Consider the following 23,255-nt stretch of genomic DNA (forward strand, 5'->3'; position numbering starts at 1 on the left):
ACATTTCCGCCATTTTGTGTTTGTACCGGGGATCTAAGTACGTTGCCACCCAGTACTGGTCCTTGACCCTCATGCTTTTTATACGGGGGTCCCTATTAAAACACTGGAGCATGAAGGCCCCCATTTGCACTCAAGCGGAAGGTATGTGGTGGTGGTGGTGTTGTTGGTGGTAGTGTCTTTGGGGGTGCACATAGCAGAGAGTGAAGAAGAGGGTGCAGATCGAGAGGATGAGGAGGGTGCAGAAGAATAAGGCTGAGTGAGCCACTCAACCAAGTCTGGTGCGTCCTTTAAAGTAATTGAACGCACCTTCTGCAACTTCCCACTTTGGCTCAAGGCTGTTGCTCCTGCCCTACCCCTACCACCCCTGCGGAAGGGCCTGCCTCTTCCTCTGCCTGTCATTTTTTAAATCACCCTGTGACAAAACTCTTAGTCCCTATACCGCTGAAGGACTGCTGCAGTATAGGGCAGCGGTCAGCAGTAGTGCACGTCAACCCTATGTATTGTGGACCGATAGCGGTCCTTACAGAACAGCAGACTGTACTGCACTCAGGCCTATGTACCGTAGCACCCTATACCAAGTTACCAGTCCTTATAAAAACTTTTGTGGACCAAGCAGGTTGTGTGTTAGTGATTAGCAGACTGTACGTCAGTCCCTATACCAATGAAGGACTGCTGCAGTATAGGGCAGCGGTCAGCAGTAGTGCACGGCAACCCTATGTATTGTGGACCGATAGCGGTCCTTACAGAACAGCAGACTGTACTGCACTCAGGCCTATGTACCGTAGCACCCTATACCAAGTTACCAGTCCTTATAAGAACTTTTGTGGACCAAGCAGGTTGTGTGTTAGTGATTAGCAGACTGTACGTCAGTCCCTATACCAATGAAGGACTGCTGCAGTATAGGGCAGCGGTCAGCAGTAGTGCACGGCAACCCTATGTATTGTGGACCGATAGCGGTCCTTACAGAACAGCAGACTGTACTGCACTCAGGCCTATGTACCGTAGCACCCTATACCAAGTTACCAGTCCTTATAAAAACTTTTGTGGACCAAGCAGGTTGTGTGTTAGTGATTAGCAGACTGTACGTCAGTCCCTATACCAATGAAGGACTGCTGCAGTATAGGGCAGCGGTCAGCAGTAGTGCACGGCAACCCTATGTATTGTGGACCGATAGCGGTCCTTACAGAACAGCAGACTGTACTGCACTCAGGCCTATGTACCGTAGCACCCTATACCAAGTTACCAGTCCTTATAAGAACTTTTGTGGACCAAGCAGGTTGTGTGTTAGTGATTAGCAGACTGTACGTCAGTCCCTATACCAATGAAGGACTGCTGCAGTATAGGGCAGCGGTCAGCAGTAGTGCACGGCAACCCTATGTATTGTGGACCGATAGCGGTCCTTACAGAACAGCAGACTGTACTGCACTCAGGCCTATGTACCGTAGCACCCTATACCAAGTTACCAGTCCTTATAAGAACTTTTGTGGACCAAGCAGGTTGTGTGTTAGTGTTTAGCAGACTGTGCGTCAGTCCCTATACCGCTGAAGGACTGCTGCAGTATAGGGCAGCGGTCAGCAGTAGTGCACGGCAACCCTATGTATTGTGGACCGATAGCGGTCCTTACAGAACAGCAGACTGTAACGCACTCAGGCCTATGTACCGTAGCACCCTATACCAAGTTACCAGTCCTTATAAGAACTTTTGTGGACCAAGCAGGTTGTGTGTTAGTGATTAGCAGACTGTACGTCAGTCCCTATACCAATGAAGGACTGCTGCAGTATAGGGCAGCGGTCAGCAGTAGTGCACGGCAACCCTATGTATTGTGGACCGATAGCGGTCCTTACAGAACAGCAGACTGTAACGCACTCAGGCCTATGTACCGTAGCACCCTATACCAAGTTACCAGTCCTTATAAGAACTTTTGTGGACCAAGCAGGTTGTGTGTTAGTGATTAGCAGACTGTACGTCAGTCCCTATACCAATGAAGGACTGCTGCAGTATAGGGCAGCGGTCAGCAGTAGTGCACGGCAACCCTATGTATTGTGGACCGATAGCGGTCCTTACAGAACAGCAGACTGTAACGCACTCAGGCCTATGTACCGTAGCACCCTATACCAAGTTACCAGTCCTTATAAGAACTTTTGTGGACCAAGCAGGTTGTGTGTTAGTGATTAGCAGACTGTACGTCAGTCCCTATACCAATGAAGGACTGCTGCAGTATAGGGCAGCGGTCAGCAGTAGTGCACGGCAACCCTATGTATTGTGGACCGATAGCGGTCCTTACAGAACAGCAGACTGTACTGCACTCAGGCCTATGTACCGTAGCACCCTATACCAAGTTACCAGTCCTTATAAAAACTTTTGTGGACCAAGCAGGTTGTGTGTTAGTGTTTAGCAGACTGTGCGTCAGTCCCTATACCGCTGAAGGACTGCTGCAGTATAGGGCAGCGGTCAGCAGTAGTGCACGGCAACCCTATGTATTGTGGACCGATAGCGGTCCTTACAGAACAGCAGACTGTAACGCACTCAGGCCTATGTACCGTAGCACCCTATACCAAGTTACCAGTCCTTATAAGAACTTTTGTGGACCAAGCAGGTTGTGTGTTAGTGATTAGCAGACTGTACGTCAGTCCCTATACCAATGAAGGACTGCTGCAGTATAGGGCAGCGGTCAGCAGTAGTGCACGGCAACCCTATGTATTGTGGACCGATAGCGGTCCTTACAGAACAGCAGACTGTAACGCACTCAGGCCTATGTACCGTAGCACCCTATACCAAGTTACCAGTCCTTATAAGAACTTTTGTGGACCAAGCAGGTTGTGTGTTAGTGATTAGCAGACTGTACGTCAGTCCCTATACCAATGAAGGACTGCTGCAGTATAGGGCAGCGGTCAGCAGTAGTGCACGGCAACCCTATGTATTGTGGACCGATAGCGGTCCTTACAGAACAGCAGACTGTAACGCACTCAGGCCTATGTACCGTAGCACCCTATACCAAGTTACCAGTCCTTATAAGAACTTTTGTGGACCAAGCAGGTTGTGTGTTAGTGATTAGCAGACTGTACGTCAGTCCCTATACCAATGAAGGACTGCTGCAGTATAGGGCAGCGGTCAGCAGTAGTGCACGGCAACCCTATGTATTGTGGACCGATAGCGGTCCTTACAGAACAGCAGACTGTAACGCACTCAGGCCTATGTACCGTAGCACCCTATACCAAGTTACCAGTCCTTATAAGAACTTTTGTGGACCAAGCAGGTTGTGTGTTAGTGATTAGCAGACTGTACGTCAGTCCCTATACCAATGAAGGACTGCTGCAGTATAGGGCAGCGGTCAGCAGTAGTGCACGGCAACCCTATGTATTGTGGACCGATAGCGGTCCTTACAGAACAGCAGACTGTAACGCACTCAGGCCTATGTACCGTAGCACCCTATACCAAGTTACCAGTCCTTATAAGAACTTTTGTGGACCAAGCAGGTTGTGTGTTAGTGATTAGCAGACTGTACGTCAGTCCCTATACCAATGAAGGACTGCTGCAGTATAGGGCAGCGGTCAGCAGTAGTGCACGGCAACCCTATGTATTGTGGACCGATAGCGGTCCTTACAGAACAGCAGACTGTACTGCACTCAGGCCTATGTACCGTAGCACCCTATACCAAGTTACCAGTCCTTATAAAAACTTTTGTGGACCAAGCAGGTTGTGTGTTAGTGTTTAGCAGACTGTGCGTCAGTCCCTATACCGCTGAAGGACTGCTGCAGTATAGGGCAGCGGTCAGCAGTAGTGCACGGCAACCCTATGTATTGTGGACCGATAGCGGTCCTTACAGAACAGCAGACTGTAACGCACTCAGGCCTATGTACCGTAGCACCCTATACCAAGTTACCAGTCCTTATAAGAACTTTTGTGGACCAAGCAGGTTGTGTGTTAGTGATTAGCAGACTGTACGTCAGTCCCTATACCAATGAAGGACTGCTGCAGTATAGGGCAGCGGTCAGCAGTAGTGCACGGCAACCCTATGTATTGTGGACCGATAGCGGTCCTTACAGAACAGCAGACTGTACTGCACTCAGGCCTATGTACCGTAGCACCCTATACCAAGTTACCAGTCCTTATAAGAACTTTTGTGGACCAAGCAGGTTGTGTATTAGTGTTTAGCAGACTGTGCGTCAGTCCCTATACCGCTGAAGGACTGCTGCAGTATAGGGCAGCGGTCAGCAGTAGTGCACGGCAACCCTATGTATTGTGGACCGATAGCAGTCCTTACAGAACAGCAGACTGTACTGCACTCAGGCCTATGTACCGTAGCACCCTATACCAAGTTACCAGTCCTTATAAGAACTTTTGTGGACCAAGCAGGTTGTGTGTTAGTGTTTAGCAGACTGTGCGTCAGTCCCTATACCGCTGAAGGACTGCTGCAGTATAGGGCAGCGGTCAGCAGTAGTGCACGTCAACCCTATGTATTGTGGACCGATAGCGGTCCTTACAGAACAGCAGACTGTAACGCACTCAGGCCTATGTACCGTAGCACCCTATACCAAGTTACCAGTCCTTATAAGAACTTTTGTGGACCAAGCAGGTTGTGTATTAGTGTTTAGCAGACTGTGCGTCAGTCCCTATACCGCTGAAGGACTGCTGCAGTATAGGGCAGCGGTCAGCAGTAGTGCACGGCAACCCTATCTATTGTGGACCGATAGCGGTCCTTACAGAACAGCAGACTGTACCGCACCCAAGCCTATGTACCGTAGCACCCTAGACAGACCAAGTTACCAGTCCTGATAAAGAGCTTTGTGGAACAAGTGAGTTGTGAATGATTAGCAGACTGCAGCAGAAGGGCAGCAGTCAAGTATAATATTCTTTCTATATTTGGAAGAAAGAATATTATACGTGTACAAGCCTATTACCGTACCACTGATACCAGTCCTGAAAAGAACCTTTGTGGAACTAATAGTAACAGCAAGTCTTTAAAATTATCCTCACTGCCTGACACACTGCTTCCTGCCTGTCCCTATACAAATTGGCAAAAAAGAGTAGGCTGGAACGATTAGCTGGAACAGCTCTTTTGTGGACCTGATAGTAACAGCTAATGATGATGATGATGATGATGATGAAGAAAGACTAATCTGGCTGAGCTGTCCCTAAAATAGCAGCATACAGCGCTCTGTCCCTTTATCTAAACTGACAAAAGAAACTCAGGCTGCTGACCTAACACCTATACCAGTCCTGAAAAGAACTTTTGTGTACCAAATAGCTAGCGTTTTCTCTGTCCCTACTCCACACAGGATCCTTTCCCTACAGTGACAGAAGAAAGAATGTAAAATGGCCACCGGATCGGGTGTATTTATAGGTTAGGGGGAATGTCCAAGTGTCCATGAGCTGTCATGTCTCAATTGGTTGTCCTGTAACACATGATAAACGTGTCACGAAAGGTTAAAGTTCTTGTATACATTAAACACGTAAGTCCGCCGGGGCGAACGACGGAAAAAGGCGTTCGAACCCGCGGACGGCGAAAGTCGGAAATTCGCCGCGAAACGACCGCCGGGCGAACCGTTCGGCCATCACTAGCAGACAGGCTGTTATTAGCATTTTTTTTGGCTTTAAAAAACCCCCCCAAAACTAGCTGGTTCTGAGAGGAGTTTTTCAACTGTAAAGTAAAAAAAAAGCTGATAAGCACTCAAACGCACCTCACCAGTGTTTTCTAATGTTCTTGATCCATTGAAAAAAATTTAAAAAATAAAATCTAAACTCTAAAAACCACTATTGCAAAAATGTTAAAACGTTGAAAAACTCACTGCAAAGTTACTGGCATTTTCAGAACGTTTAACGTCCAGTGTGCATGAGGCCTAATTCAGAACGCTGTATCAGAACTGTAATGTATCTGACTGGTGTCGGCCATTACAGGATCTGAGCAGTCTTACCATATTTAGTTGTGAGCATTGCAGCAGATCCCAAAAAAAGCAGCATGCATTCTTCTGTCTTTTTTTATTGTGCTGTTAGACTTGTGAGACTAGGAACCTATTACCTAAAATATATAAATACAATTTTTCTTTATTTTTCAATGCCAGAAAAACACAAGGAGTCAACGCAGTGTTTTTACACTATACAATTTCCCTGTCTGCGATTTTAAAAGGTGCATAGACCTTTTTTTTTTTTTTTTTTTTTTTCCCCTGTGTTTCCTGGAGGTACAACAGCCTATTCAGATGAGTGAGCTGCTGTGCCCACGCAAATAACAGCCGCATCAACCGCATATGTTTAAACCTAGGCTTGCGCACATTCCCACACCCGCATGAACCTAGCTATAACAAGGGTGTTAGAAGTATCATAGTGAATTAGTATTTGTAAATAGAAAGGGGAGTAGATTTTTATTTTCGTTTTTTATTTTGACATGTTTTATTGTGGATGCCATTGTGATGTCAATTGTAAATCCCTATAACTAATTAAAACAACCAAAATTGTGAAAATATACAATGCCTTTACCATGACATAATGGACCATATTTTGCATAGTCTGAGAAAAGTAGTCTGAACCTGTGCTACAAGACAATATATACATGTCGGCTTTCATAATCCAGATTAGTTTCAATCTAATTGGTTGCTGTGAGGCAACCACATCCTTGTTAATAGACCAGTGCTGCAGCCATATAGGTGAGTATGTATATTTTTGTTTTTCCCCCAAGCTTCTACCTTAAATCTAAGGCCCCATACACACGGGCCAAATGTCTGATAACGGCCGGCTAAAAAAAAAAATTTGTCTGTGTGCATATCTGTCTGACAGAAATAGGCTGGCTTCCATCTGACATGCATCCTGGAAAACTAGCATCCAGCTGACTCACAATTGGTGCTCTCAGCTAATGGGGCTTGCACGCAAAAAAAACTGTAGTGTGTGTACCCTGCTTAGGTTTAAACTTCACATTGGATTACTACACAAATTTGAAAGACATACACACAGCATGCCAAGATTCAAGTAAAAATACACATGCCGCTAAGTAGACAATATTTGCTTATCCCAAAGTTAAGCCTAGTACACACGATGAGATTATTGGACGAATGATCGTCCGTTTTTAAAAATACATTTTGGATGCTAGTCTCCCTATCGATAACGAATAGGTCACTAAAGTACGAAAATTCTTGTATGATAGAATAAAAATTTGGAACTGATGTAGTGTATTTGTACTGTATTTTTGGACGAAAACTGAACCGATTAAATGAAAATCGCATGATCTGGTATCGTACAATCAGATTATCGTATTTTTATTTTTTTGGGGGAGGGGGTTCTGTCCAATATAAGCTTGCTTATAAAAAATCTGTTTCATTTTGCTGCCTGTCTGATGGCCATCTTTTTTCACAACATCTTGGATTGCTGCATGCTTTTTTTTGGTTCTCTTCTGCTTTTAACTATACTGTATATCTCGTGGTACCTTGCTGCCTGACACCCCTTTCACACCAGGGCGTTTTGCAGGCGCTATAGCGTTAGAAATAGCGCCTGCAATCCACCCTAAAGAAGCTGCACCATTGTGTGTAGTGTGAAAGCCCCAAGGGCTTTCACACTACAGCGGTGCGCTGGCACGATGTCAGAAAAAAGTCCTGCCAGCAGCTTCTTTGGAGCGGTGAAGGAGCGGTGTGTTTACCGCTCCTCCACCGCTGCTCCCCATTGAAATCAATGGGGCAGCGCTGTAATGCCGCTATTGCGGCGTATTGCCGGCGTTTTTAACCCTTTCGCGGCCGCTAGTGGGGGTAAAAGCGTCCCGCTAGGGGCCGAAATGCGCCGCAAATCCGGCGGTACAACGCAATGGGCGGTGTGGTGTGAAAGGTGTCTTAAAGCTGTACTGATTTTGACTCCTTAAACTCCTCCTGCCAGCACCTCTGAAGTTCAGAAGGCAGTCTCTGTGAATTCTGTGACACAGCAGTGCCTATCAACAGGGCATAGTGAAGACACTTTACAGATTTCCAAAAAGTAAATGTATAGGGATGTTCAAATAGTACGTTTAAAAACTGTAAGTGATTCTAAAGCCGTAAGGTTTTTTTACCTTGGTGTATTCTATTCCTCACTGGACAGACTGAGATCAGCGGGATCCATTGGCTCCCACTGCTGTCAATCAAATCTTGAGACATGGAGGCAGGGCTAAGCCACCTTGTCTGTGCATATGGATGCAGACATGGTGGCTCGTAAGCTAGCCTGCATGAGTGCTCCCATAGGAAGCAAAGCAGCTTCCTGTGGGTGGCGCTCACCACAGGGGAGGAGCCAGGACCTTCAGCCAAGGGGCTCTAGAAGAAGAGGACTGGGCTGCTCTGTGCAAAACCATTGCAAAGAGCAGGTACTTATAACATGTTTGTTATTTGAAAGGGAAAAAACAACCGCCAAGCTTTCAAGCCTTTTTTTTTTTTTTCATTTTGGAAAGGGTAAGGTAAAGTTATAACCCCTGTCATATTTTTTTTTTTTCCCGCTATCTGTGTCCCGTTAAGATTTCTCTTTCACTTCTTGTCAAACAAGGAAGTAAGAGGCAGTACCCCAGAATTAAAGGGATATATCGTATACTCATATGTTTTTAATTAGAACATATTGAAAGGTATGCCATCTCAGTACATGTAAATTAAATTTCGTTAATCTTGTCTGATTCCTTGTATATTTATGAACATTGCTGGAATGTTGTACATCTACATATTTATTACTCCTCTTAAATATTCTATTCTAGAACATAAAGTATTCTTGCTTAAAAATACCCATGAAGGAGACATACGTGTCCTGAAACGCATCGAGTGCAAAAATCACTATTTTACAGTTTGTACTATTATGCAATGATGGTGACCACATTATAAATATGTTCAAATATATTATGTGTTTTTTATAGATGTTTTGTACATATTATATTTAATAAATAATTTAAAATTCTAAATGTACTTTTCAAAAGACCTCGTGCCTTTAAAGTCCACCATAGGGGATTTTGTTCTTTGTCCCTCCAAATTAAGCAAATTCCTTGGGGACCCCCTGGTCACAAGAACTAGTGTCTCCATTGGAAGATTTCCTCTTACTTTTCTGGGGACAACCCACAATTTGGGATTTTCTTTTACCTTTATTTTCAATGCTTATGGTAAACAGGACAAATTGAGATGGTGAATCTCCCTAACAAGGGCACAAACCGCAATAAAAACGGACGAGTCTCACTCTATCCCAAAAATGTTTAAAAAAAAGTTTTGTCTTTTTTTTGCCTTCATTCATACAGATCTCTTTGTTAGGGAGCTATCAAATTGCTAATTGCTCCTGTATATGTAGTCCTAGAAACTGCCCATTTTTGCAGGTTTATTGTTGGTTTGTCAGATCCTTCTTTTTTTTTTTTTTTTTTGGCTTTCTGTTTTTAATGTCGCCTTTGTAATGTCTTTAACCCTTTATCACAAACATTAATATATGCCAGTTTGCAGCTTTTGTAACCTTGAATTAACGTTTTGCCTACTTTGCTTTTTGTATAGGTCAGAAGACATGCCTTCATCTTCATGGTATCTTTCCTTACCTGTATGTACCATATGATGGTTATGGCCAGCAAGACACTGATCGTTCCCTTCGCCAGGTGGCATTCAGCATTGACCGAGCACTTAATGTGGCTTTAGGCAATCCATCTGCCAATATACAGCATGTTTTTAAAATTACAGTGGTGTCTGGAATGTAAGTAACTTTACTCTGTATTTACATTATTAAATAATGTTTCAGTATTTGTTCTTATGAATACATAGGGTTTAATTTACTAAAACTGGAGAGTACAAAATCAAATGCAGCTCTGCATAGAAACCAATCGGCTTCCAGGTTTTATTCTCAAAGCTTAATTGAACAAGTAAGAAGCTGATTGGCTTCCATGCAGAGCTGCACCCGATTTTGCGGTCTCCGTCTTTAGCTAATGAACCCCAGTATGTGCTATGATAGATATAATTATGGTTAGGATAATGGAAGAATTATAACTTGGTCAGTTTAGATTACTCTTATTTTAGATTGATGGAGCTTGCAAATGTATTAAAATGTAGATTAAGTTGATGTATGTTCTATTAAATCAGGGGCCAACAACCTTTTTCCACTTAAGGGCCAAATTCAATGTATGTAAATGCATGGAGGGCCACATTCACCAGCTAATAAATGAAGATAACATTACACAGCCCCCCGCACCTCTAGCCCCCTTTTACATTACACAGCTGCTGCACCTCTGGCCCCCTTTACATTACACAGCCTCTGGACCCCTTTATATTACACCCCCCCCCCACTTCAGCTGTGTAAGCACAGAGGGATAGGGCACTTTAAAATGTATTTATTTTTTCAAATTTTTACACGGTCCCTTTTTGATAAAAAAAATTCTGATCACTTTTATTGCTGTCAGAAGGAATTTTAAACATCCCTTGTGACCGTATTGGGCAGTGACAGGTACTCTTTATGGAGGAATCTGGGGCCTATAAGACCCCAAATCCCTCCTTTGAACTTAACAACATTCAAAAACGCCAAGTTTGGCTGTCTTGAATACCGTCATTTTTTTTAAATTTGGCACCTTTAAGTCTTCAGTAAACTGGAAGTGATGTCATGACATCGCTTCCGGGTTACTAGATCCGATCAAAGCCAATTCCGGGTCTCTGGGCAGCCGGCAAATATGCTGGCTGATTGTTCGAGCCTCTCCGGTGGGGTGGGAGAGCCCGGGCAAGCTGCGGGGGGGGGGGGGGGGGCACGTCCTCCCGCTGTTTGGGATAACAGCCGATTGGCTTTTATACTGCTGGCCCTAAAAAAAAAAAATGAAAAAAAAAAAAGCATCTGCAGGCATCACCCCAGTACAACCCCTTCAAGCCGAGGCTGCATGTTTGCGTACGGTCGGCGTGAAGGGGTTAAAATGTACGCGAGTCGGCTGCATGTCAATTCAATGACATTTAGAGGCAGGGTGCTGGCCTTAGGTTGCCGACACCTGTATTAAATTGTGAAAAATATTTTGTCGCTGGTGATAACAGTTGACAATAAAGAAGAATTTGCACAAAGGTTCCGTTCACACTACGGTGTCCTGGATCGTGGGCAGAATCGCCGCAAATTGCGGGACGCCCTTGCGATCCCTGTTGTTTTCAATAGCACTCAAATCGCGGGGCAATTTTTCCGCATGACGAATCACAGTAAAATTGTGCAAACAGAATTGCGGGATCTGTCATCCGAAAAAGTTCCGGAACAGTCTCTGGATGTATCCTGGCAATAATGTTAGGGTCCATCCAGATGCTTGACTGCAGCTGAGAGCCTGAGCCAGCCCCTTCTATCCTCTTCTTAGCCCTGAGCTCTAGTGAGTGCTGGAAGGGCAGGGCACAGAGCAGTGACTATCGGCTGGGAGGGGACAGCTGCAGCATCAAACCATTGTTGCAGCCATATATATATATGTATGTATGTATGTATGTATGTATGTCTTTTTTGCTTTCCGCATATTTCCTTTTAAACGTAGGCAGCTAGTAACTTCTGTTAGCTAGTCACAGAGAGATTTACAGGTACGGGGCTGTGATACACTTGCTGATGTAAGCCTGTTCCTGAAGACAGATGGACAAGTCTGGGAGTGTGCCGTTAGTCCTTGGCGATTTCCGCTATGGGCTGAAGCCTACAGTTCAGTGATGCAACACAATGTGTCACAAGCACTTGGGGAACATGGCTGTGACACGTTCTACTTCTGCAGCTTGATTTTTCTGACAATCCTTATTAGCATACAGCAAGAGAGAAAAGTATTTGGTCCCCTGCTGATTATGTACATTTGCCCATTGAGAAAGAAATGATCAGTCTATAATTTTAAAGGTAGGTTTATTTTAACAGTGAGAGACAGAATAACAACAAAAATATCCAGAAAAATGCATTTCAAAAAAGTTATAAATTGATTTGCATTTTAATGAGTGAAATAAAAATATTTGATCCCCTATCAATCAGTAAGATTTCTGGCTCCCAGGTGTCTTCTTTACAGGTAACAAGCGGAGATAAGGAGAACTCTCTTTAAGGGAGTGCTCCTAATCTCAGATTGTTCCCTGCATAAAAGATACCTGTCCACAGAAGCAATCAACAGTTAGATTCCAATCTTTCCACCATAGCCAACACCAAAGAGCTGTCCAAGGACATCAGACAAGTTTGAAGACCTACATAAGGCTGGAATGGACTACAAGACCATCACCAAGCAGCTTGGTGAGAGGGTCATAACAGTGCGATTATTCAACACAAATTAACTGTCAATCTCCCTCAGTCTGGGGCTCCATGCAAGATCTCATCTCGTGGAGTTTCTGTGATCATGAGAACAGTGAGGAATCGGCCCAGAACTACATGGGAGAATCTTGTCAATGATCTCAAGGCACTTGGGACTATAGTCACCAAGAAAACAATTGGTAACACACTACGCATAATGAAGGACTGAAATCCTGAAGCACCCGCAAGATCCCCCTGCTCAAGAAGGCACACGTACAGGCCTGTCAAAAGTTTGCTAATGAACATCTGAATGACTCAGAGGAGAACTAGGTGAAAGTGTTATGGTCAGATGAGACCAAAATCAAGCTCTTTGGCATCAACTTGCCATGTTTGGAGGAGGAGGAATTGTGCCTATGACCCCAAGAACACCATCCCCACTGTCAAACATGGGGGTGGAAACATTATGCTTTGTGGGTGTTTTTCTGCTAAGGGGACAGGACAACTTTACCACATCAAAGTGATGATGGGTGGGGCCATGTAGCGTCAAATCTTGAGTGAGAACCTCCTTCCTTCCACCAGGGCATTGAAAATGGGTCGACAACAGAGTGGCTCAAGAAGAAGCACATTAAGGTCCTGGAGTGGCCTAACCAGTCTCCGGACCTTAATCCCATAGAAAATATGTGGAGGGCGCTGAAGGTCAGAGTTACCATATGTTCCGCCTCAAAACCTGAATGTCTTGGAGAGGATCTGCAAAAAGGAGTGGGACAAAATACCTCTTGAGGTGGGATTGGCCACCAGGTACTAAGTAATGTTTTGTGAAGAGGCCAAATACTTATTTCAGTCATTGAAATGCAAATCAATTTATAGCTTTTTTGAAATGTGTTTTTCTGGATTTTTTTGCTCTGTCTCTCACTGTTACAATAAACCTGCCATTAAAATTATAGACTGATCATTTCTTTGTCAGTGGGCAAACATACAAACATCCCTCACTGTAGCTCCTTTTCCATACTAGCAGAATTGTATATTATAAGTGCATAGGCATTAGGCTTGCAGGCATTTCCAGCTCTTGATCCACATTGAGCTCCAGGGTACCTTTTTAGCGTTTATACTTTTCCATCCTATATCATTCTCCCCGACTGTGTCCACTTGAGTTTAGACCAGCGTTTGACCCACAGCGCTATCTAAGGGTACGGTTCTGTCCTTACCATCTTGTTTGAGACAGTTGTTCTTTCAATCCTTGAATAAAAACCATTGTACAGGGAACTTTAGCCTTCATCCCTGTGAGGTGTGTGTTTAAACTGGTGGCCTTATTCTGCAAGGAACCTTTTCTGGTTTGCTTAGGGACAAGATGGTGTTGAGCCTCGGAGCTCCCTTTTATATGGGTAAGGTCGTTTCTGCCTTTCACCTGAACATAGTTCTTCCACCCCTCTGTCTGACTCCAGTTCACCAAAAAGGAAATATTTCTTCATTGTGTAGGTGTAGTTGTAAGTTTTATTAGTCACGGTACAGGTGCAGTAGCTCATTGTTCCACCATCTCTATGTGGCTCACGTAGACCATCATCCAAACCTACGTTCTCAAGGATATGATTCCGCCCTTTCATGTCCAGGCTCACGGTATTCAAGTTGGGTGTTTTTTAGGCTTCTCAACAACTAGCAACTGTTCCTCAGATTTGCAAGGTTTTCACCTGGTGTTCTGTTCACACCTTCTCAAGTTTCTACCAGATGTTTAGAGGTTGTTATATCCGTTACTCATTCCAGCTTCAAACTTAGGCCTTGTTTTGCAGAAATACACTAGTCCTTTTAACATTTTCAGTTTCCTATGGGCTTTTCTTTCCCGTAGCAGGTTGCGTTTTTAGTTCTATAAATTTCAAAATAAACGTCAAAAATAAAAACAGCAGAAATGCATCGAAAACACATCGCTTACGTTTTTTTCTGGTTTCTCCTGCAAAACGGACCCCTCCCAAAAACGCAAAATGCACCAAAATCGCAAGGAAAATGCATTAACTGCAACCTGCATAGGTATCAGCATGTGTTGCCCCAGACCCCTCCCCCCCCCGTTGCTTTTGGGTGTCCTGAAGGTGAAAGACTTTTTGTGTGTCTCAATGGATAGGAAGGGAAAAAGGATATAGTATTTTTTTTTGTTTGTTTTTTTTATTCACAGTATACCGTATATACTCGAGTATAGGCCGACCCGAGTATAAGCCGAGGCCCCCAATTTACCCCCAAAAAACTGGAAAACTTATTGACTCGTGTATAAGCCGAGGGTGAGACATGGCTGTCCATCCCTGTGTGTCCGTCCATCCCTGTGTGTGTGTCCGTCCATCCATCCCTGTGTGTGTGTCCATCCATCCATCCATCCCTGTGTGTGTATCCATCCATCCATCCATCCCTGTGTGTGTGTGTGTGTGTGTGTGTGTGTGTGTATCCATCCATCCATCCATCCATCCATCCATCCATCCCTGTGTGTGTGTGTGTGTGTGTATCCATCCATCCATCCATCCATCCCTGTGTGTGTGTGTGTATCCATCCATCCATCCATCCATCCCTGTGTGTGTGTGTGTGTGTGTGTGTGTCCGTGCAGCCTTGTGTGTGTGTCCAGCCTACCTGTGTCCCAAGCCTCCGTCCCGAGCCGCCGTCGTCCCGAGCCTCCTCCGTCCCGTGCCTCCTCCGTCCCGTGTCTCCTCCGTCCCGTGCCGTGCCTCCTCCGTCCCGTGCCTCCTCCGTCCCGTGCCGATGGATCGCCGCTCTTCTCGGCGGCCATTCTACAATTCAAAATTCCGCCTCCGCCTGTGATAGGCGGAACACTCAATTTCCCAGCAGCCTGTGTTCCGCCTATCACGGACATCCTCTCATACTCGTCCGTAGTATGAGAATGAGCGGATGTCCGTGATAGGCGGAACACTGACTGCTGGGAAATTCAGTGTTCCGCCTATCACAGGCGGAGGCGGAGAAGGAGGCGCGGCTTTTGAAAATTAATGTCCGCCGTCTGTCTGCTCGATACGCTGATCGAGCAGTCAGACAGCGGCGACTCGAGTATAAGCCGAGGGGGCACTTTCAGCCTCAAAAAAGAGGCTGAAAATCTCGGCTTATACTCGAGTATATACGGTAATCTATTTCTTGGACTCCATTGAGGGACACAGGTCCCACACATACTGTAGCTGCAAACTTTTATTATAATGACACTTGCCTGCCCCTGGATCCAGCGCTGTCCTCACCTGAGCCGAATCTTCAATCAACTTCAGGTCCAGGCGCCAGCATCTTGACTAAGGCAAACAGACAGTGAAGTCTTGCGGCTTCACCTTCACAGCCACACATGCGCAAGCCGTGCTGCGCTTTGTGAATGGTCCTCCATTCTTCTGGGACCTGCGATGTGTCCCAGAATGCTGTGGGTGAAGGAGGGAGGGCCCAATTCTGGTTAGATCGCTGTAGCCATCAGTTTTTTGTTTTGTCAGTGTCCAATCCTTCTGCAGGCACCAGTATAACCCAAAGGTGCAAGACTTCTCATGTACCTAATGCACCCCAAGAAAAGGGTTTGCCAGCTAGTACAAAAATCTTATTTTCCTGTCGCATCATGGCAGCATACACTCTGGGTTGTGACTCCGCCCCCACAACCTGATAGGACCACATAGCTATAAGATGAAGATACGCCCCCGCCCCGGTATTCTCTTATTTTTCCTCACCTGTTGGGACCGCAGGGATCATCACCCTCTTACCGCTTCGCCCCAGCCAGGTTCTAGCCTCTCCTGGGTGGAAGTCCTTATCGGTACAGCCTCTAAAGGAAGCTAAATGGAAGGAACCCCACTCTGGTGATCTTGGGGGTATGAATACTTTTTCTCTGCAAACAGAGCATTGCCTCTATAGCCGTTGGAAGTAAGCCTTAAACAGGCTGAAGGCATATAATAAAAAGATTGGTCTTTAAGCCTTAAACAGGCTTAGTACCTGCGGTGGTCTCCGGTTTCCTCTTCCTCCCTGGTGTTACTCTGCAGCTTGACAGCATACCTTCTGCCTTCAGTATCTCTTGTCACCTTAGGTTGTCTGGTGCCTTTCCCCCAGTGTTGCCTTTCTGCCATATTTTACTTCCTTTTGCTGAGCTCTGTAGTCCCACAGCGGCATCAGCACACTTCCTGGTCACTCTGCCGCTTTGCACATGCTCACTGTGCACTTTGGGCAGCCTGTGTATGTCTATCTATGTCTTTTCCCTTTTCCAAGATGGCGCCGGCGGCCGCACGGCACTACTGAGCATGTGCAGGCGGGACGTGACCCCGGCTCCAATTTTAAAAGGGGAAGATGCCTTTTTTTTTTTAATGCAGATGCCTTTCTTTTGCCTGTTTTTGTGCTCAGCTGAATTTCCTGACTGCTGCATTTTTGTTTTTTCTGCCCCAGTGTTGCCTCTCTGTTTGGTAAGTATCTCCCTTGTATTTTTTCTACTCTCTATTCCCCTCTTGTTTCTGTTGTGGCTTTATCTTCCTTACCCTGTTTGTGTTACCTGTGTCTTCAGGCTTCCTCTGTTCCCTATCCATGGAGACCACTGCTCCAGCAGATCACCACCAGCATAATAGGTAAGAGGGGAGGAGTTTGGTAAGTCGAGAAGATCGAAAAAGAGGGCAGGACGCACTAATGCTACCTAAATGGTTAGCCCCATCAGGTCCGCAAGATCATCTCCCAGAGATTCCTCACATAGAAGAAGCCACTCTGGCCATAGGCGGAGCCATTCGGGCGGAGGAAGTCGCTCAGGGAAAGGGAGTCGCAGGAGGAGTCGCTCCAGGTCTCATTCAAGGCGCAGCCATTCCCGCCGAAGAAGATCCCCTGACCGGAGGCGCCATTCACCAGCACGCCACTCCCATCCTTCTGAAAATACCTGCTGGGTATGCGGGGCCATTGCCCTTCCAGATAGGTTGGCATGCCGCAGGTGCTTTGAAGAAGCCACCTGAGAAAAAGGGCAAGAACACAGAGAGCTCACGGAGTCTTCTGCCCCACGTGTCGCTCCAGACACGGAGTTATCTCCACGGGGTGCTTCGCCGGCTCCCCCAAGTACTTCCAGAGAGCATGATTTCTCCCTAATAGAACCTTTGTGAGGTCAGTGAAGGAGGCCATTAGCTGGGAGGAACCCCAGGAGGCCCAACCTAAAAGGAGAAAATATTTTCCGAACCTGAAGAGAGAACCCGAAGCCTTCCCCTTCATTGATGAGTTGGAGGAACTTATCAGAGACGAGGGGCAGAGACCCGAGAAGAAAGCAAGTGTCAACAATCGGCTTGCCAAACTATATCCTCTAAAGGAGGCTAAAATTAAATCTCTTGTGTCCCCGCCAGTGGTGGATGCATCCCTCATGCGCCTGGCCAGGCACGTAACGCTCCCTATTGAGGAAGCCATATCATTCAAGGATGTCCTGGATAGGAAGATCGATACTGATCTCAAAAGAGCTTACCTAGCAGCAGGAGGCATATGCAGGCCAGCAGTGGTTCTTGCAGCTGTGGGTAAGGCTATTGCCAGTTGGTCAGCAAGCACAGAAAAGCTTGTATCCAAGGGTGCTGATCAGGACCAGATAGTTGGTGCCCTGCAAGAACTAAGCCTTGCAGGGGATTTTGTGGCAGAGGCATCTGTGGATGCTATTAAGTCTGCATCCAGGGCTATGTTGTCCTTGGTAATGGCCAGACGGGCTCTCTGGCTCAAACCCTGCACATCCCGTATGATGGCGAGAACCTTTTCGGCGCCACATTGGACTCTGCTATTTCTAAGGTCACTGGCGGAAAATCGGGGCTTATCCCCTCGGATAGAAAGCCAAAGCTTCAGAGGCCTCCTCCCTTTAAGCGTAACCTCCCGTACAGGTACAGGGATGCCAAGTCCTACAGGCCTGGTAGGGAGTACAGAAGGAACTGGAAGGCCCCTCAAACGTCCTTCCTGAAGTTCCAGAAGCCCAGGACCCTGGCATCTACTGACCAGAAGTCCTTTTGAAGGTGCGTCCGCCCAGCCAGCAGTGGTGGGGGCCAGACTCTCAAAGTTCACGCTGGTCTGGGCGGAAACGATAAGCGACCCCTGGACGTTAACCACTATTCACGTCGGGCACAGATGGTCATTCAGGGGACTTCCCCCGGGGACCATTTTTGCCCAACAAACCTCCCGTCATCCCGGCAAAAGAGGTTAGCCTTGACCCGATACGTTCAGGATCTGCTCCAAAAGGAAGCAATTACGGAGGTGCCCCTATCCCAAAGAGGTTGGGGGTTCTATTCCCCTCTATTTCTAGTAAAAATAAATCAGGGGACCTACGTTCGGTCCTATCACCTATCCGGTCCTATCACCAACTGCACCTACCACAGGGTCTGGGAGAAGTTTGTTACCTTCTCTCAGGACCTTGGCTGGGATTTGTCCTCCCTTTCGGCTCCTCTGATCCTAGAGTTCCTGCAATTAGGCTTGGACAAAGGTCTTAGCTCTAGTACTCTGAAAGTTCAGGTGTCAGCTCTATCCGCCCTGACAGGGGTTAAATGGGCTCACGATCCCCTTGTTATGCAATTTCAGAAGGCCTGTCTTAAACTAAGACCACCTAGGTCCCATATTGGAAAGGAGGGCTTCCTATCAGTCGTCTTAGAGGTACTATCCAAAGAACCCTTTTTTCCGCTGGAAAACATCTCCCTCTGGCACCTGACACTAAAATTCGCCTTCCTGGTCGCAATCACATCAGCGAAGAGAGTTTCAGAGATGCGAGCATTACTGATTAAGGAGCCGTATCTGATCATCCGGATAGGGTAGTTCTAAGACCCTCGGATCGCTTTATCCCAAAGGTGGCATCCTCTTTTCACTTCAACCAGGAAATCAACTTGCCAGCTCTTAACACAGACCAGGGCGACGCTCATCCTCTGGATGTAAGGGGCAACATCATAAAATATCTTTCTGTGTCCAAATCCTTTAGAAGATCTGAGAACCTCTTCATCATTCCCTATGGCCTTAGGAGAGGTCAAGCAGCATCGGCCAGAACCATTGCCTCCTTGTTGGTGAAGACCATTAAAAAGGCCTACTTACTGAGTGAGCTGCAAATTCCTGAAGACCTGAGGGCTCATTCCACCAGAGCAGTGGCCACCTCCTGGGCAGCGTATTGTAGGGTCTCAGCGGAAACCATCTGCAGAGCGGCCACTTGGTCCAACAGGAACACCTTTATATCTCACTACAAGGTGGACTCAGCTTGGCTATCAACAGTAGAATTTGGAAAGTCCCATTATTCAAGCCAACTCTTCTATTCCTTGCTAATAAACATTTACCTTTGCATCTCCCACCCAGTCTGCGAGTTAATCCCCAGAGTGTATGCTGCCATGATGCGACAGGAAACCGGAAAATTGTCTACTTACCTTTCCGTAATTTTCCTTTCCTGATGCATCTTCATGGCAGCATACAATATCCCACCCACAAAGGTGATTCATATATACAGAGAATACCGGGGCAGGGGGCATATCTTCATCTTATAGCTATGTGGTCCTATCAGGTTGTGGGGGAAGAGTCACAACCCAGAGTGTATGCTGCCATGAAGATGCAACAGGAAAGGAAAATTACGGAAAGGTAAGTATACAATTTTCCGGTTTCTCCAGCATGTGCCATTTTATGCTGTAGATTTTTACCTTGACTTGTGTGTGGGGAAGGTCACTCATTTTATGCATGTGGGAGAATGGGTTGTTTTCTGCAAGAATAATTTAATCCTGTGCAATGATTAGTCAGGATATTTGAGACTAACATTATAAGGTTTCCCTGATTCTTTCAGGTTAATATGATTGTTAGCTGGTGTTATTCAGTAACTTTTAACCTATAAAGGTGCAGTTTAAATCTTTCTCTAAATCCTTTTTGTTTGCTTTTTGGTTCTCCATGACCACTGTCGCAGGAGCAGAATGTGAAGGGCAAATCTAAAATATTTCTCTCTATAAGAGAGAGAAATAATTTTGCCCCTTTTTCCTATCATAAGACCTCATCTGGCAGAAAAGGGCAACTAAACTGAACAGAGGCTTGGAGGAGCTCAGTTATAAGGGAAGATTAGCTGAACTAAATTTATTCTGTCTTTGCTGATATATGGGCCAGTGGGAGTGGAAATTTTCCTGGCATCAGTAAACATTGCCACATTTGGTATTGAGGGGACAAATAGTGCCCCATTGTTGTTATCACTGGGAGGAATAGTGCACCATTATTGGCGTCAGTGGGAGAAATGGTGCCCCATTGTTGTCAGTAGGCAGAATAGTATCTTATATCGGTGGGAGGAATAGTGCCCCATAAAGGCGAGCAAAGGACCGCAATTTGGAAATCACCATTCTAGAGCAAAAGAGGAAGCCTTTCATATGTGGAGGTTAAATAAAACTGTGAGCTGTGGAAATAAGGAATAGATTCCCTCAAGAATCAGTTTTGCCTAACTCAGTAAATTGCTTTAAAAAGAGCTGTGTGCATTCCCTAAATGCACAAACCATAATGGGTTATTAATGTTTATAGGTAATAACCCCAGGGATTGTTGATCAGGAAATATCCAATTGCCTCCTGTGGGATCAGAAAGGAATTTTTATTTACCTATGCTGGATCAAATTTGAACTATGCTTTTATAGTTTTTTTTTCCCTTCCTCTGCTATAGTATTGTGTATATGTATGTTTTCAGTTTGTTTTTACCATTGATTGTACATTATTATTATTTTTTTTTTTTTAACCTGTTTAAAGCCTGCCATGGATGGATCGAAATTCAGCCATTTCAGCAGAGACCAGCCAAATTCTGATCCATCTATGGGCAGGCAGGTTGTATCTCTTGATTTACTTCTGTATGAGCAGCCCGTCTTTATTATTTTTTTTTGCCGATCAGTGCCACTGGCAGAACACAGTAGTGCTGCAGAAGTGATTCCCCCATCCACCTCAAATGTGTGGATGGGCAATCGCCAAATTTTTTTTCATTCAGCTTGCTTGTTAAACTTTAAAAAAAAATTAAAATAAAAAAATGTATGTGTAGCCTGACTACCAATGTAACCATGTCTGTGGAGAAGGTATAGAGGGGAAATCTCCCATTTGGTATGCCTGTTCCAATAACTGTTACAAGTCTGTACACGCGATCCGAAAATCGTACGTAAAAATACTGCTTTCTAAGCAATCAAACTATAATCTGTTTGTTAATACAGAGCTTTCGAGAGCCGATCACGACGGTTCATCCGATATTATCCGATCGGACAAACGCATAAGGTTTTCTTGTATGATACCAGATCGTACAATTTTTGTTTAATCAGTACAGTTGTCGTCTGAAAATACAATACAAATACACAATATGATATCACTTCCGGATTTTTTATTCTGTTGTATGCCAATTTTCATAACTTTAGTAACCTCTCCATTTTCGATATGCAACTTGCAAAAAAACTATCTGTTGTCCAATTTTCAGATCGTGTGTACGGCCCATAAGAGGTGGGATTTCCTCTCTCCGTTTTGTCACTGAGATAGGAGGTGAAGGGAAATTTCACCCAGTGGAGATAGACAGCAATACAGTCCTGTGACACGATTATCACTATAATAGTATGTTGGTGAGGATCCTTATATTCCTGTGATTGCATGTAGTGCCATGAGTTCACCATAGTACCCTGCACAAAGTGTGGGTGACCCTGTAATAGAGCTGGGCGATTTTCTCAAAAAAAACCTGGATTCACATCCAAACCTGCAAAAACTAATTTGAGGGAGGTGGCAAACCCATTTCAGGGAGGTGACTCTTCACACTGGCGCCGAATCCTTACCAGTGCCAATTAGATGCAGCCTATCGGTGTCCATCCATGCCACCTCATCAGCGCCTACCAGCGCAGCCCATCAGTGCAGCCAATGGTTGACCTGGGGGGTCTGCATTGACAGAAGGGGTTTCTGTACGGAGGGAGGACTATAATTGGTGGAGGGGGGTCTGTACTGAGGAGCAAATATAGTTGGTGGGGTGGGTTGACACCATGTTTTACCGCATCGGGTGACACAAAACCTAGTGATGCCACTGTGATGAGGTGAGACTGATGGGTTTTGCCCTTAAGCTAGCCATACCTGGATCGAAATTCGGACAGTTTCGCAGGAACCGGACAGGATTCTATCTATGGGCAGGTTGATTGTACTCAAGTTGATCAGTCAATCGACTTGGGTACAACCAGCCTGTTGGATTTTTTTCTTTTTACATGTAATTACTGCCAGCAGCTATAGTCGCTAGCAGTAATCATTGTGTTCTGTCATCTTGGAAGAGTCCCCACATCTGTTACTGGGTTGATGGGGAAATCGAGTGACTTTCTTTCCTTTCATCTATGGTGGAAGGAAAGAAAATCAAATAATCTATGGTCTGCTTTAGGCTCCGATCTCGCAAGTGCAATTTCGGATGTAATTTCACGTGCACAGAATCACATGACCAATGAAATCTTAATATTTTTTTTCAGTGATTCTTGTTCGCATCAATACAATATAACTACGATGCAATTTTGAAAATGTCCCTGCACTACTTTGGTGCAACTGAAACACGATTTTGGCCCCATAGGCTTCATTGAAGTTGCACCAAAATGCATATACATATATTTTTTGATGCATTTTTGACACCACTGATTTGACTCCTGTCTGCTATTAGCCAGCAGGGATGAGTCATTGGTTAAAGCAGTAGTAAACTCCCCTTGGACACTTGTACCTACAGGTAAGCTTATAGTCAAGCTTTATCTGTAGGTTAAAGGAACATCTCTTAAACGTGCACTGTTCAGGAGCTATTCAGTGTCTCTGCAGCCAGTGACTGGCATGGGGTCCTCCAGAGCTCTGAAACATTGCACCTTTCTTTCTGTGATGTGATCATTCTTCAATATAAAATAGCCTTCCAGACTACGTTTGTGATACGTGGCGTGCCGGCAAATATTAACGTTGATCTGCAGCTGGTGACGTCACCTGCGCATTCGCTCTGAAGGAACAACATACTCGTGCCGTTCCTTCAGAGCTCTGTGGCTAAGACTCCCGTGCATGCTTGAGAAGTGACATCATTGTGGCTTGGCCATTTAAGTGGTCATGGTCCACGAACCTGGAAGGAAGGCCGGATGAAAATGGAAGTCTTGTCGGTGACAGCGCGCCACTGGAGGGGGTTAGTTTTAAGGTAAGTCTTT

At 45.4% G+C, this 23,255-nt stretch overlaps 1 protein-coding gene across 1 annotated transcript in view; it reads left to right on the forward strand.

Moving 5' to 3' along the window:
• Nucleotides 1-23,255, forward strand: part of REV3L (REV3 like, DNA directed polymerase zeta catalytic subunit) — a 284,940-nt gene that overhangs the window by 102,771 nt on the left and 158,914 nt on the right. Inside the window, exon 2 of the mRNA XM_077487106.1 lies at nt 9,462-9,654. Within this exon, the coding sequence (XP_077343232.1) occupies nt 9,462-9,654 (193 nt within the window). The remainder of the gene's footprint in view (nt 1-9,461; nt 9,655-23,255) is intronic.

Source organism: Lithobates pipiens, unplaced genomic scaffold, assembly GCF_037356315.1.
Source record: "Lithobates pipiens isolate NorthernLeopardFrog02 unplaced genomic scaffold, aLitPip1_a1.2 Scaffold_18, whole genome shotgun sequence".
Taxonomy (NCBI): Eukaryota; Metazoa; Chordata; class Amphibia; order Anura; family Ranidae; genus Lithobates; species Lithobates pipiens.